Genomic DNA, 17,023 nt, shown 5'->3' with positions numbered 1-17,023 from the left:
AAAGCACAAAGCTAGTAAAAAGCCACAACCTGCTCATGTGTAGCTGTGTCGATATAAAGTTTAAGAATTTTAATGCCTATTGTTAATACTAACAGTAATAATTTATATTTACAGGGGGACAAAGAAGTGGAATTAGGGCTTCCTTTCTCACCACTCTGTGACCGAAAGTCCACACTGGTAGCACAGTCACAAATAGGTAAGCCGCTTCCTTATTATAACAATTTAAAGGATCCTACAGCAGGATATAAAAAGATCTCAAATAATTAAGCACAAGACCAAGGGAGTATATATTATAGAGAGAGGCCATGCAGCTGATGTGGTGCAAGATTATAATAGAACATCACCTTCTATCTCTTCACCAATCCACTTTGGATGGTGAACTCTAATTGTATGTGTACCGATCAGCGAGATTGGCTTTTGCTTGCAGTGCCTGTAAAAGGGGAAGTCCAGTAAGAAGTGTTTTCTTTCAAATCAACTGGTACTAAAAAGTGCCAGAGATTTGTAATTTACCTCTATTACCTATTACCGTAGGTTTTCTATGTGGATTTTCTACTGCTCCGGACAGTTCCTGACATGGACAGAGGTGGCAGCAGAGAGCACTGTGTCAGGAAAGAATACACCACTTCCTGCAGGACATACAGCAGATGATAGGTGGTGGAAGACTGGAGAATTTGCAATAAAAGTAAATTACAAATCTCTGGTGCTTTGAGGAACTGAAAAATTTACTCGCTAGGAAACAACATGTTTTCCAAAAAACTTGGTCACCATGGATTCTTTATAGGGAAACCAACATCGCTACATAAATAACTGGATTATCCCCCAGGATTGAACCTTCATTAATTACCTGAAATGTATAACTCAACATTACAGGCAGCACAGATTCACCCCCCACCCCCACCTTCTCTACCCTTGATTCTCCCCCAGTGTGTACCCCCTTGTATTCAAACTCCCCCCCCCCTCCCCCCCTTTTGTTTCTTTTTCAACCCCCACTCTCATTTATATTTCTTTAAATCAGTTAATGGCCTTCCTAAGAGCCTACTGTGTTACTATTACTTGTTATCTACACCAGACAGTATTTCATATTACTCTTGCGAACCATAAGGCGACAAAATAATGGGACAGTAGAGGAAACCTAAACCTGTCTCCAGAATCCCTACAACGGTAGAACCCACTTCTGTGACAGAAGCACCGAGCAAGATACCCATTGCACTCAAGACTTTCACCTAACACAAGTCCTGACATCATCAAGATATGTTGCGAAACTTTCAGGGCTACATAAAGCCTCCGCCCGCTATTTTCACATACTGTCTACTTACCGGATAAGTTTATTGCCTGACGTTTATTGTCCGACGTTTTTGTTATTTGACAACTTTAATTAATTGTAATTATTGTTACAAAAATAAAAATAAAGAATTGTTAAAAAAAAATAAAAAATCTCTGGCGCTTTCTGGCACCAGTTGATTAGAAAGATCTTTTTTTTTTTTTTTTTGCTGGAGTACCCCTTTAAGGTGGGCCACACAAATGATCCCTGTATTGTTCACTTTCTATGACATTTACAAAGAAGCTTTGCTTTTGTTTAAATCCTCTTATAGTGCCGAGCGACGTGCCTATTATTATTATTATTATTATTATTATTATTATTATTATTATGGTAAAAATACTTCCTGCAAAAATACTTCCTGCAGATTGAACTAGAGTAACTATAGCAGCAATACACTGTATTGCTTAGAACTCATTTAGAAATACAATTTATTGTACTTCTCTGTGTCACGTATGGATGATTCCAATCTTGCTGTTTTTTGCTTTTTGACTATAGGTTTTATAGACTTCATAGTGGAGCCAACATTCACACTTCTAACTGATTCAACCGAGAAAATTGTTATGCCTCTTATAGAGGAAGCTACAAAAGCTGATCATTCTGTCTATGATAAATCCAGGTTTGTCAGTTTACTTTACATTCATTGCATAGTTAAGATTTATTCCTGCAGAGAAGCTTTCATTTTTCTTATGTGTTTTTTTTAATATTGCTAATCCATTGCTATACAATACTGCCACCAAGTGCTGACTGTGTGTATTGCATGTTCTCAGAGAAATTACTATGGATAACAAAAACATACAAATAACCTATGTATAATATGTTATTTATTTATTCATTTTAGCAATAAAGATGATAAAAAGTGTTCACATAACTGTATGTGCCTACGGGGACTGCTTTCTTCTGTTGTCTGATGCTTTTTTTTTTTTTTTATGAATTATACTTATATGCATTTTATATTCTTCACCACATTGTAAAGAAGTTGTGATTATATAAATGTTGCTGGGTTGACAAACAGTTTTTTTTTTTTTCATCCGTTTTTGCAATTGACTTGTATTATAAAACGCATCAGGTATTTTTTTAACGTCCACAAAAATAAGGTCAAGTATGTTTTTGTGTACGTTAAAAAAAATAAATAAATAATGCGTTTTGATCCTTTTTTTATATAATGGAAGTCGATGAAAAAATGGATTAAAACGGATGCACACAATTGCATCCATTTTTCCATCCATTTTTTTGCAAAATCGGATGGAAAAAAAACGGATTGCAAAAATGCATTGTGAACCCAGCCTTATATCAACCCCTTTTCAGCCACCCAAACATTGATTTTCTTATGTGTGCTTTCCTCCTCCCTATCTTTTAGGTTGAAGGCTTATCTTTTGCGGAGCAAATTGCGCTTTTTTCATCAACTATGAGGAAAAAAAAAAAAACAGAGGCCAGATTAAATTGACCAGTGCAATACAATGACAACGATTATAATACAAAGTCTACCCCACCTTAATAAAAATTAAAATCACCCCCTTTTACCATGTATCAAATAATAAAAAAAAAATGCAGACATCATATGAACAAATTTTTATTGCCACATGCAGAATATACCAAACTATTAAAATATAATGTCTGTGGTTCACTGAATTTTAGTTACATCATACATTAGAAAAAAGTTAAGAAAAGCAATCTAAAAACGGTACAAGTACAAACTGTAGATTATTAATAATAATAATAAACTGTAGATGACTGAGCAAAAATGAGCCTTAATACATGTAGCATTACATGGGGGGGAGGAGTTTTATTCCGGCATGCGAGGATGGGAGAGGGGCGGCAACTAGCCATCTGGGCGGGGAGCTGACCGTGACTAGTCATGGCTCTCTGCCTGTCAGCAGTGTGGGGATCAATGACAGGCAGAAAGGCCACTAACTGGTCTCTCTGTCTGTCAATCATCTCCAAGCTGTGCACTGATGGGTAGAAAATTGTGACTAGTCACAGACAGCTCGCCACCCAGATGACTAGCTGCCACCCCTCTCCCGTCCTTGCATGCTGGAATAAAACTCCTCCCCCCATGTAAAGTTACCGCTGCAGACAAGGCTGGAAGTCTCAGGGAATTGCACAGTAGATCTATACTGTGCGGCTGGAAACCATATCAGCCCAATCGTGCTGATTGATTCCCTTTAAGGGATCTGTATGTAGTCACTCATTGGGATATATATCACATGTCAGTATTGATCACTGGAACTGGTATTGATCACTGGTAGATAAATTGCATTCCTTTCTTTTGCAGCCTGAATAATTCTGATTTTGGCCGGGGTGTTGACATACAGAGAAAGCCTGGTGTCCGAACCCCACAGACAGATGGAAGCTCCACAATGGATTACTCATTGGCAACTGTAGACTTACAACTCTTCAAAAAGAATTTGGTTGATATTATTCAGCAAAACAAAGAGCGATGGAAAGATCTGTCAGTACAAGGTATTACTAATACCAGTGCGAATGTAACGTTATCTCTTGTAGTTGTATGACACAGGCAGAGGTAGCAGCAGAGAGCACTGTGTCAGACTGGAAAGAATACACCACTTTCTGCAGGGCATACAGCAGTTGATAAGTACTTGAAGACTTCATTTTTTTATTTTTAAATAGAAGTAATTTAAAAATCTGTAGAACTTTTTGATACTGAAGAGGCTGATAGCACAGGATCACAGTGGTTGGAGTAGGTGATGGGGACAGCTCAGCCAATCTTTTCTCTTCCAGTCTATTGACACAGAGCATGCCCACAACAATCTCCCACAGGTTGTCGTATGCCCACAAAAATCAGAAGGTTGCTTTTTATGACTTCTCCTAGCTGTAGTTTATGCACCACAGGTCAATTTCCATACAGATTTGCAGGTGAATTTTTCTACGGTGTGTGAACACTATTTTTTTTAACTCTTGTCCATTTTGAGGTTATATAGTAGATTTCCACTCACAGCCGAAAATTCACACTCTATCTGCCTGTTATGAACATACTGTACAACTAGGCAAACTATTTTACAAAAAAATTATTACTTCCCCCATTTTCTAATACACAGCTTTTTCTTCTCACATCCACTATTTACATTTTCCTGTTAACATTGCTTCAGGATGGCTTAGTGTTTAAAGCGACTCTGTACCCACAATCTGACCCCCCCCCCCCCCCCAGATACTTTCAAACTTGAAGCCCGTGCCAAACGGGAGTATCTGTGTCCTAACTTTGCACCACCCCTCCGACCCTCCTTCCCACTCTCCTCATCATTAGGAATGCTCCAGGCAGATTGCATCCTATTTCCCACCTGTGGCAGCCCGACACATGGGCTGGATTGTTAAGGACCTGTACAATAACTGCATCACCTGCCAAACGGACCCCAGGACAGATCTTGGATTAAAAGCAGCTATCCGAAGGTACAAGTGGTTTGGGGGGGGGGGGGTCAGATTGTGGATACAGAGTCGCTTTAACAAATAAATTAAGGCTCCGTTTTCATATTAGCAAAAATGTTATTGCAAAATAAAATAAAAAAAAAAATAAAAAAATCTAGTCATACTCACAAAAAATTTACAGGGAAACAGCACTAGTATCAAAATGCATACAGGTTTGGATATGATAGATATTATATAGAGACATAAAGCTGTAATGGCAGAATCACTCTAATCAAATTATAATCACAGTAGTATTGGTTTGAGCTTAGCAGTTGCATATCAAATAAAGCAAGTATCCAGAGCACATATAACTGTATTAAAAAAAAAGCCTGTACCTGCTAACCTTGACATGTTTCACCACAGCTTCCTCAGGGGCACTGTTGCTTCATTTGCTTTGATAGTGATTCTGCCATTAAATCTATTCATACATAATATCTATCACAACCATGTCTGTATCCATTTTTATACTAATGCCATTCCATGTTTTTTGTGCATAGTCTTAGGGTGGTATTACACGAAGCGATTTTTTTCAATTAACGATTAACGATAAACGATCTCCAACGATCGCAATAGCGGTTGCCTAATAATCGTTCGTTTTACTACACGGAAAGATTATCGGTTATATTGGAGCAACAAAATTCAAGAACACTCCCCTTTCAATTTGCGAATGAACAGGGAACGGCTAACGACATCTTATTCAAACGAACGATGTGCGAACGATGTGTAAAAGACAAACGATAAAAATAGATTCAAAACCTATTAAACGACCAGCGACCAATCGTTCGTCGTTTAATCGTTGTCTACTATTACACTTAAAGATAATCGTTCAAATACGACCGATTGAACGATTATTCGAATGATAATCGCTTCGTGTAATACCACCCTTAGTGTGTGTGTGTCTTTTTGCAATAAAGATATGATGTTTTTGCTCATATGGAATCTCAAAATAAATAAATAAATGACAAGCGTGGTTGACCGCCAGAGATGAGCAAATAGTTGTTAGTAACGAAGCAAAACGCTTTGTTAGCTCGGCAGGCAGCTTAGCAGCCTCTATGCCGCTTCTCCCTGGGTGTCTGGAAAAGCTGGATCTTCTCTTAGTTTCCTGGGACTGGATCCAGCTTTTCCCAGCACACGGTGCGGTTTAGAGTTAAAAGGCAGCAAGCTGCTAAGCCGACTGCTGAGCTTACTAAGCAATTTGCTTTGTTATTACTGTATATTCGCTCATCTCTATTGACCACCAAGAACTAATATTCTAGGTTTTTAATTATAATATACTAGTGAACAAAATCATAGAAAGTGAATACAAAAGTACAATAATCACCACAACCATGGCTGCTAGTACAAATGGGCCAAATATGGCTGGCCGCAACAATCTTTGTTACATCCCTATATACCCAATAGCCCACTTGACAAATACTTGACTACTATTAATCCATCACGAGCAAAACAGAAATAATAACAAGCAAACAGCAACGCAGGAACAAAACAACAGCAAAAAAAAAAAAAAAACTAAATTTTATATATATATATATATATATATATATATATATATATATATTTATTTATTTTTTACTAATATCACTGTATATGCATATAGTAGCATACATTATCTCTTGATCCCAGTGTTAAAAACTCTACCGCACAATATATTCTCTGCAAAGGTCATATGTATAGCTAAATTTGCTTAAGGCTAAGTTCACAATATGTACAAATGACTCCTGTCTTGCATAACAATGAGTGTCACAGTACAAATAACGTCCATAATTGCAAAATAACACGTTATTTGCGCAATGACGGCCGTTGTTATGCAAGACTGATGTCATTTTTCCATAGTGTGACCCTAGCCTAAATCTGCAGTTTGTTGTGTATAAAATGATGTGAATTTCTCAGTATGGAATCCACTGTGCAGAAATTCTGCAGTGTTTAGTTTCGCCTTTGGAGGGCAGTGTTTTCTGTCTGTCTACTCATGGCTACTTACTATGGTAAAGTAGGACACAGTCTATGTCCTACATTAACTTATAACTTTTTAAAAAAAAAACATGTTTGTTTTTATTGTCACTTTATACTAGAATGAATAACATGCTTTTTTTTTTATTTTGTGGGTCTTTATTGTAGTACTAACACTTCAGATACATTTTGATTTGCTGTTTTTGTGTGCACACACACACACACACACAAAAGTTCTCACATTTTAAGGCCTCATTCACATGTTCCGTAGTACACTCGTGATTGTGGAGCGGCAATAACGTCAGCGTTCTCTATTGAACAGGTCCGTGCATTGCGGACTGAGAATGCACTGCACTTTCTGTAGGCTGTCTGTGGCTGAAGCGTGGGAATGAGGCCTGACTACTATATTTTTCTGTCAATATAACTTTCTTTGGCTTGTTTTCTGTGGATTACCAGGAGCATACAACCCCCCCAAACCACTCCAACGGCCCCTTGACCATAAACTACTCAAATGCCAATAAACAGACATGAGGCGATTAAACTTTTTGTTGGTCAGAAGTCGTCCACAGCTTTTATTGATTATTATTTACTTTTCTTTAACTTTTGCCAACGGGTCCTGGGGTGACAGGCTCCCGATCCCCCGCTAGAGCCCCCTATACTTACCGCGCTCCTGAGATGAGTCCAACGCTCATAGAGAATGACGGAGCGTCGGACTCACCAGTCATTCTCTCTGAGAGTTAGACTCATCTCAGGAGCGCATGCGCCGGGCTTCGGGCGCTGAAATCTCTGTCACCCGACCGTCTCAAGAAGCGGGACCCGGCGTGATCAGGTACGTATAAGGTGCTCTAGCGGGGGGTCGAGAGCCTGTCACCCCGCCACGGGGGGTGACAGATCCTCTATAAACATACTGGCCTTAGCAGAAGGGTCTTAGCTTTGTATTACAGGTCTGCCGGCATCATCCTTACTAGTGATGAGCGAAAATCCAGATGTTCTGTTCTGTTCAGTAGCGTACACATTTCATTTGAATTCATTTGCACTTTGGTCTAGAGTTACGCATGTGAACAGACTATTAGGTGCAGAACATAAATTATGCAGTGGCATAAGTTCGCAAGTTCGAATATGTTCGAAAATGATCGTCATAACCATTCCAATCATCTAACAAATTGTTTGTGATCGGCAAACACGAACAATTAGCGTCATGTTAGTACGAACATACGATCATTTACAAACATGTCTGCTCATCACTAATCCTTACACCTATGTATAACAGTAAGGTGTGGGCAGCACCAGTCTTAATGTCATACTGTTACAGTGCACAAGATCAGAGGAATGAGAGCCGCATCTGCTATCACCGCCCAACCGCTTGGCTTAGGTTTAAGGTGATACAATTATCCATGCTGCGATAACGTATGGAAAGACTGTCCTTTAGTTGTGCTCAGCAAGTGTACAGACACACTATGAACATAGCACATCCTAAGAAGAGTAAGCGGCACTCACCAAAACATTCCTTTTCTTTCTTTATTTCTAAATCACAGTGCGCAAAAGTATTTAGGAGTGAGATACTCAGCTATTCTCATCAGGCCAATAGCTTTCAATTAAAGGGGTTAGCCAGTGATTTTTTTTTTCTTTCAAATTAACTGGTGTCAGCAAATTATAAATGTTTGTAAATTACTTTGGTTTAAAAATCTCAAGTCGTCCAGTACTTATCAGCTGCTGTATGTCCTGCAGGAACTGGTGTATTCTTTTCAGTCTGACACAGTGTTCTCTGCTGCCACCTCTGTCCGAGACAGGAAGTGTCCACAGCAGTGGCAAATCCATATAGAAAACTACTTCTCTGGACAGTTCCTGTCTCGGGCAGGGGTCGCAGCAGAGAACACTGTGTCAGACTGAAAAGAATACACCAGTTCCAGCAGGACATACACCAGCTGATAAATACTGGAAGACTGCACATTTTTAAATAGAAGTAAGTGGAAAAAAAACTTTAAGGCTGCATTCACACGTTCTTTGTTTTTCTTCCTGGTTCTTGATTGTGGTCTGCTAACTACCTCCATGATCTGTGCAAAACCGTCTGTGTTGTCATCCGTTTTGCATCCGTGTTCGTGTCTTTCACGGATCTGTTTAAAGCATTTTAAATTACATTGATTACATCACATTTATGTTTTTCACATCCATGTACATGCGTGAAAAACACGGATCTCATTGATTACTTTGGGGAATCCTTTCTGTGCGTCTGTTCCGAGTAATGACTGATCCGTGTAAATGCAGCCTAAAAGGTAACATTCTGTCTGATCACCACTAGAGGGAGCTCAGTTACTAATGGCATACTGTTATACTTTGAATCCCTAGGAAACCCCTAGTGGTAGCTGTCTGGTTTGGAATCTTTAACCAGATCTAACCAGTCGCTGTGACCAGACTATTCTTGATAGTAGATAGTTTTGTTTTTTTAAAGTGTTTTTCCATTATAAATAGTGGTTTTATTTTATTATTTTAAATTTTATATTATTAGTCATAATAATAATAATAATAATAATAATAATAATTTTATTTGTATAGCACCAATAGATTCCGCAGCGCTTTTTTCTATGCATACAATACAGTATAATAAATTTAAAATAAAGATTTATACATTACTGTACGAGCCAGGTTGTTGATTTAAAAAAAAAAAAACTTTAGCTGTAACCGGATGCACTAAACATATTTTCCACTTTTGCTATACAATAGCATACATAAAAATAGCACCCTTCCTACACAGCCCACTGTACATACAATGTCGTATGACCTTTTCCATGTCAATAAAAGACCGTCTGTAATCTGAGCTTTAAATAATTAATATTTTAAGTGACTTTTATCCTCAAAACCATAAATACAGCAATAAACTATATGGCTGCAATAAAAATCAGGAAGGGGCAACGTCATAAGCTGCATAAACTGCAGGATGTGATGACAGCTCAGACTCTGCGTGACAAAGAAATCAATATAGTGTCTGTCCCATAAATCTGGGAATCCATCCTGTATGGCATGGTGATACTCTGGATACAATAACATATCACTCACATGAAGGATTAGCTACAATGGCAGGCCACAGCAATGCAGGGCACCAGGACAAAACACTTCTAGGAGCCACATCTACATACATAATGTTCAATAGCTGAATAAGCATCACAGATGTCATGGATCATAGAAGGAACAATAATTCTCAGAGTATGACCCTGACCGATGGTGACTCATGTAATAGGGTGTTCACACTACTAAGGACATTGTGTCTGCAGGCACAAGTATGTACGGTATTCTAATCATTACTGGACAAGTATCAAGGGTGTGACTATAGACGGGGCAGAAGCTGCACTCGCATCTAGACGCATGGCCTGAGGGGCTAGTATGCCAAATTTACATGCCATTGTGTATTCTCTTTAGTGTGATGGCTTACTATACTGTATACAGTTATACATCATTCAGTTAATTATATCTGTACTGTTACATTGCTGCACTTCTTACCCCAGCTCTGTGACATCACTTTTTTATCCTTGAGCTGTGTTACCGCCCTATACTTAGCCCTTGGCTATAACTTTATTGGCGTGTGTATCATCCTTTGTGACATCACTGTGTGCAAAAAGCCTTTACTATGTCTAAAATGTTTTCATTAAAGAGAGATGTCAAAAGTTTTGATGGATCCGGGTCTAAGTGTTCAGACACTGAGCGATCGTGAGAATAAGGCGGGAGAAGCTGCGCTCAGCACATTCCTCTCCCGTCTCTGTGTCACATAACTAGACAGGCGGCTCAGCGCACTGATTAGTTGGGTGGGACATCAGTGACCCGGGAGCCGGAGAAGCAGGGGGAGCACAGGCTGGTAATGTATAGGCTTGTTTAAAACCCAACAGCCGCTGGGTCAAGTGGGCAGTGGCTAACAGTACAATGTATCACAGTGGATTTTGCTGTGGAACTCATACTTTACGCGTGCAGCTACCCATAAGGCATAAAAGCTTGATGGTTACTATCATAGGAATAACTATTGGGGGTGCGGGGGATGTGGTTGCACCTGGGCCCAAGGGCCTTCGGGGCCTGTAAAGTCTGTCTTCCCTATAGGAAGTACTAGGTATTATAAATTAAGCAATATAGTTGAGGGGCAGTGGATCATACCTATCTTTGTAACACTGACAGGTTTTATAGGTATTAGGCCCTAGGTTCCTATTGCAGCCCATTGGCAATTGAGTTGCGGGAGAGTGGTGAGGTTCCTTACTCTTTCAAACCATATAATGTCTCTAAATCAACTGGTGTCAGAAAGTTATACGGATTTGTAAACTACTTCTATTTAAAAAATCTCCAGTATTCCAGTACTTATCAGCTGCTGTATGCCCTGCAGGAAGTGGAGTATTCTTTACAGTCTGACACAGTGCTCTCTGCTGCCACCTCTGTCCTTGTCAGGAACTGTCTAGAGCAGGAGAGGTTTTCTGTGGGGATTTGCTACAGATCTGGACAGTTCCTGTCACCGGCAGAGGTGGCAGCAATGAGCATGGTGACAGACTGGAAAGAATACACCCCTTCCTGCAGGGCCTACAGCAGCTCATAAGTACTGTTAGACTTAAGATTTTTTAAATATAATTAAATTACAAATATGTATAACTTTCAGACACCAGTTGGTTTAAAAACATTTTTTCTCTAGAGTACCCCTTTAAATGCAGCATCTAAGTAGCTAGAATGTATAGTTAGAGCCATTAGGGATGGAGCAGGAATAGCTAGACTTATGTAATATTGTGATATTATAATATATAATTAATATAATACTATTTTGACCTGCTTAGTGTGATATCATTATAAATCACAGGGCATTAAAGGGCATTATTAAAGTATTGTATTTCCCAGCAAAAGTTATACAAATCACCAATGTACACTTATTACAGGAAATGCTTATAAAGTGCTTTTTCCCTGCACTTACTACTGCATCAAGGCTTCACTTTCTGGATAACATGGTGATGTCACTTCCTGGATAACATGGTGATGTCACTTCCTGGATAACATGGTGATGTCACTTCCTAGATAAAATGGTGACGTCATGACCCGACTCCCAGAGCTGTGCGGGCTGTGGCTGCTGGAGAGGATGATGGCAGAGAGACACTGAGGGACACAGGGCATTGGAGGGACACTGAGCATCCCCCTGCCATCATCCTCTCCAGCAGCCACCGCCCGCACAGCTCTGGGAGTCGGGCCGTGACATCGCCATGTTATCCAGGCACTAAAGCCTTGATGCAGTAGTAAGTGCAGGGAAAAAACACTTTATAAACATTTCCCATAATAAGTGAATATGGGTGGTTTGTATAACTTTTGGTGGGCAATACAATACTTTAATAAAACTTTTTGCCAGACTTCTCCTTCAAGGTGTTAAGCCTCACATTTAGGACCATATGTCATTGTGATATGACCAAACCACTTGTTTAGCAGTGTCAAAGAGGAGAACTACACGCAATGTCATTATTAAAGGAAGATTTCTAGTACTCAAACCTTGTCTCTAGTAAGGTTCATTTTTCTTACTGTAGTATTATGACGTGTAAAGTTATGAAACAATGGTGACACATTGCAATAGATCATATTCCCGTCCTGACACACGGTCATAAAAGCTGTAAAACACATATAATTTTCCTTCAGAAAGATGGCAGTATAAAAGTGACATATGGCTCTATAATTAGTCCGCTTAGACATGTAGATGGTAGACTTCAGGCAGAAGGAGAGACTGTAATGAGAAACCATCAAGGCTGCGAGGCTGGTCTGGAAGAGCGCAAACCTCTCTAAAGAGACTCTCCGGCATTTAAACTTCTAGGCTAATGTGCTCTGCTGCAATTATCAAGGAGACAAGAAGCCATCTGCAGTCCATTAGCGCTGGAAGAATACACATTGATATGATTGATAAGGAGTCGGGTTACCTCTTACCTTCTGTGAGCAAACTAGCGTGTATTGCTGAATCAAATGGAAACAGATTTTACTCCGAGATGGAAAATCATTGATGTCATCATTGCCGCTTTTAGACCCAGGTTACTGAAAATAGGATCATTTGGAAATGAATTTGTGGAATTTCATTAAAGACATGATACGAGATGTTAACGTTGTTTTCTTAAGAAAACAAACAAGAAAATAAAAAAGAACTTTCCAGGAATAGAAAAGTCTTCAGATGAAGCGGATAAATGTGTTTCTTCTAAATCTATTTTTAGCCCAGAACTCTTGAGTGTTTCAGTGTAGTCCCGGTCTGTGCTGGTTACACAGTCATTAGTATATGCTACATTAGCCATGGCCTTATCTAATGGAATCATTCCTTTTGGAAGCTTAGAATACTATAGTGACTCAAATTCCTTGTAACTTTTTTTTATGCCAGCCTATAATCTAGATTCCATTCACAGACTAAAAATTGGCCTGAACAGCCGCCGGCAGTCTATTTTTACTACTTAAAAATTTTCTAGAAAGAGCAAAAGTGAATTGGTGAATTAAATATTAAAAGACTCACTAATAATAAAAAGTATAGACTCCAAGGGTTTCCATTGTGGTGGTCAAAAAGAGCATCTTTTCAGCCATTGTTGGGCTGGTTTACATTGGCATACAGCAAAAATGGGCAAAACGTAGACCATCAAGGTAAACAGCAAAACCATGTGGTTTACTATAACATAGAATGGGATCCTATGGTTGACATATTGCACTGCACCTTTTCATCACAGATAGGCTAAAATAATGGACGTCCTTAAGCTGTCTAGCCAATAACGGTTGCTGTTTTTTTTTTTTAGATTTCATGCCCCTTTTTTTAATGATGCATATTTTTTCATACATTTTCATAGTTTTTTTTTCAGTTAAATTTAAGAAAAGTCACTAAATCTTGTGCAGGTATGGGATGTGACAAATAATCCAGTCTTTATATATTAGAGAGCTTGGAGGTTTCGTAGCTGTTGCACAATTAAAAAAAACCACACAGCCGATAAATCCAAAGTGTTCCTTTACCAGGACCCCACAATGTAAAGATCAGGAAAAGTTACGGCACAGCCACAATATTCACAGTGGAAAACTACATACTTTTCATGTAGAAACTTATGCCATGACATACACATGAAGAGCACCGCAAGTACCTGCTCCCCCACAGGGTTTGAAACCTCTATGAGAAGATCACCCTAAATTGTATTTAAAAGTGGCCTTATGTACACTATAAATGATGTGCGGTGGACTGAAAATCCACCTCACTAAGGGTCCTTTTACACACACAGATTTATCTGATAGATTTTTGAAGTCAAAGCCAGGAATGGATTTGAAAAGGGAAAAATCTCAGTCTTTCCTTTATTACCTGTTCTCTGTTTATAGTCTGTTCCGGTCAAAAATCTGTCAGGTATTAGGGCCCTATTACACGGAGTGATAATTGTCTGAATTATCCTGATCCAGCTGATTATCGCTCAGTGTAATAGAGACAACGATCAGCCGATGAAATGCTCATTGGCTGATCGTTGCTTTATGCCCAAACCTAAAATCATCTGCTGACGACCGTGCATCGCTACAAGTAGCCATCGAGTACGAGTAGCATCGCTACGAGTAGCCAGTGGCTGACAATTCTGCAAACAATATACATTACCTGTCCATGCTCCAGGGCTCCTCTTGTGCTCTGCTTCTTCCCGGGTCCTGCGTGCTGCAGCTTTAGAGCGGCCTGTCCCAGCCAGCTCTTAAGCTGCAGCGTGTGGGACCCGGAAAGAAGAGGAGCCCTGGAGCATGGACAGGTAATGTATACTGTTTAAGCAAGGGCTGCAAGGACATTGCTAACAATGTCTGTGCAGCCCTTGCAAAACGATTATTGGGCCATATAATAGGCCCAGTAAACGAGCACCGATCTAGCAGTATTCATTGGTCCCGTGTAATGGGATCCTTAATTTGGTCTGGATAAGGTGCAGTTACCCTAACAAATTTGGGACATGCCATGTACATTGTGGCACAATGGTGCTGCCTCTTGCGTAGTACATCTCTACCCTTGTTTTTTATATTTCACAGATATTTTCTCTTTTTTTTATTGTAGAAAGGAATTTGAAATCAATAAACAACAATGAAGAAAGCAAAAGAGAACTGTGAATCTCTGAATCTGAGACCCGTGGAAGAAAGCCATTGTGACCAACAGTAACCGGGAGCAGGTTCCTAGAATGGGACAGAGAAGAGGACATGAGCTTACGGCACGGCCACATTGACACTGGAGAAATAAAGGCTTTAATACATTTATCTTCAGATGTAATTACCCAGGATTAGAAAAATAGTCAAGAACACAAATCCAGACACGGTCCATGCTGTGGGATTTTCGTAGTAAATGATAATTTATAAATATATCACATATACGCGAGACCATGTAAATATCAGGAGCATGTAAATAGTTTGACCTCTATGCACTCATTTCCTTTATAATTTTTCCCAAAAAAAACTTTAACACTAGGAAAATCTGTTTCTTGGTTGTTCCCCTGTGGACATCTTCTTTTCACTTTTTCAGACTGTTAATAAAACTTTGTTCATTTTGATCGGGGCATTGGGGGTGTTTCTTTTTAATACAATTATTTAAAATTTAGAATTTTGTTGGAAGTTTTTTTTGTGCTGTTATAAATTACAGTAATGAATTTGTTTTAAAGCGATTCCTTATTTTGAACCAGAGACTATTCCCACTCCCCGGACTGAAGCACTGGAGACGGGCCTGCGTGCCCCCAGTGAGACGTTCTGCCCTCCCCTCTGTGACACGGCTGCATTGGAATCGTCACACTGGGTTTCGTCACACTGGGGGCTGTGGGCCTCTCTCCAGTGCTTTAGGCCGGGCTGGTGACTGATGTTTATCGATGTGAAGATCTCAAAGTGATGTACCTGGTGGTACATTCGCTTTAAGTTCTGTAGGGGAAATTTATTGAAATGGGTGCAAAAGAAAAGTGGGGCAGGTAATAAATAACCAGCTCCAGCCAAGTAGACATAGAGTTGTCTAAACACCTTCTATAACTGTCGGCCAAAAATTTGTTGGGCCAATAGTTATTTTTCTCTTCCTCTCCATACACATTAATATTTGGCATAGACAAATGTTCCTGTGTTCTGTATGGGGAGGGGTAAGCCAAAGACAGACCCATCTGTTGGAGGTCAGGCAGTGAAATTCCATCAAACCTCACCCCAATTTCCACTAACATAAAGACTCAGGGGGCCCCTATACACAGCAATGGGTTACTCCGACATCAGTATAAAGTCAGAGGCATACAGACCTACGTTATGACCCACAGACTTTAAGGTGAGGTTCATAACACTCTACATACAGTCTACATCATTTTTTTTTTCTAGCTCTACATTGATAATTGGGGCAAAAATCTGAATTTTGAGTCTTTTTAAAAAATGTATTTATATCTCAAAAGAAGTTGCTAGAGGTTTAGATGCCGATGATGTTCTTTAAGAAGGTGCTTCGGACCTGTGTTGTTGACTGCAGCTTCTAATAAAACCTCAATGAGTCATAAGATTAGGCCGAATATTACAAGCAATGAATAAATAAAATGCCCTGGTCACACAATGATCTTGCCTACATGGTAAATACAACTCTAGAGACAAATAAAAACGAATCATAAAAATGATAACTAAGATGACTATATGAGGTAATCCAGATACAGAAGGACTAAAATGACTATATGAGGTAATCCAGATACAGAAGGACTAAGATGACTATATGAGGTAATCCAGATACAGAAGGACTAAGATGACTATATGAGGTAATCCAGATACAGAAGGACTAAGATGACTATATGAGGTAATCCAGATACAGAAGGACTAAGATGACTAAACCTTGGAAATGAACTGGGGGAAATTGGGAACCAGGTTGCACTATACAGGGAAGAGAAACCCATAGAAGGTTGTGCGATGCCCTGGCCCCTGGGGGCCACTTCCGCAGCGCTGGTGTTATGAGCGGGCAATGACCGGGGCAGCTGCAGGGGTTATACTTGTCACGGTATAGGCCTGAGGGCGGCACAGCTGTAGGGCCGGTCTGTGGAATCTGCGGGTGATGATGGGCATGCGATTCTTCGCTGCACTTAGTCAGGGCACCAGTTAGTGGACACCAATGCCAGGGTTCAGTAACAGCGGTTTTATTATAGAAAAGGTAACTAGTAGCAACAGTTCTGTCCGGATGCAACCGGGTATATAGCAGGCTTTGACAAATAAAGCAGGAGTGGTGCTGCATAGGCTGTGAGAATACGTGCCGGATGATGGGAGTAGGAGTATGAGAGGAATAGCGTTGCTGGGTGGATTAGCTTGAGAATAATACTTGCTGTGAATCCTTGTAGCGATGAGGAGAGATAACGGAATGACACCCAGAGGAGA

The 17,023-nt window shown here is 39.7% G+C and overlaps 1 protein-coding gene across 1 annotated transcript in view; it reads left to right on the top strand.

The window, feature by feature from the left end:
* Positions 1–15,254, top strand: part of PDE1A (phosphodiesterase 1A) — a 151,979-nt gene extending 136,725 nt beyond the window's left edge. Inside the window, exons 11-14 of the mRNA XM_069983062.1 lie at positions 115–196; positions 1,817–1,937; positions 3,594–3,781; positions 14,718–15,254. Coding sequence (XP_069839163.1) covers positions 115–196; positions 1,817–1,937; positions 3,594–3,781; positions 14,718–14,770 — 444 coding nt within the window. The 3' untranslated portion in view covers positions 14,771–15,254. The remainder of the gene's footprint in view (positions 1–114; positions 197–1,816; positions 1,938–3,593; positions 3,782–14,717) is intronic.
* Positions 15,255–17,023: the final 1,769 nt, after the last annotated feature.

The sequence above is a fragment of the Dendropsophus ebraccatus genome, chromosome 9 (assembly GCF_027789765.1).
Source record: "Dendropsophus ebraccatus isolate aDenEbr1 chromosome 9, aDenEbr1.pat, whole genome shotgun sequence".
In the NCBI taxonomy this organism is placed as follows: Eukaryota; Metazoa; Chordata; class Amphibia; order Anura; family Hylidae; genus Dendropsophus; species Dendropsophus ebraccatus.
The sequence above is the reverse complement of the archived record's forward strand: the minus strand, read 5'-3'. Positions and strand labels throughout refer to the sequence as shown.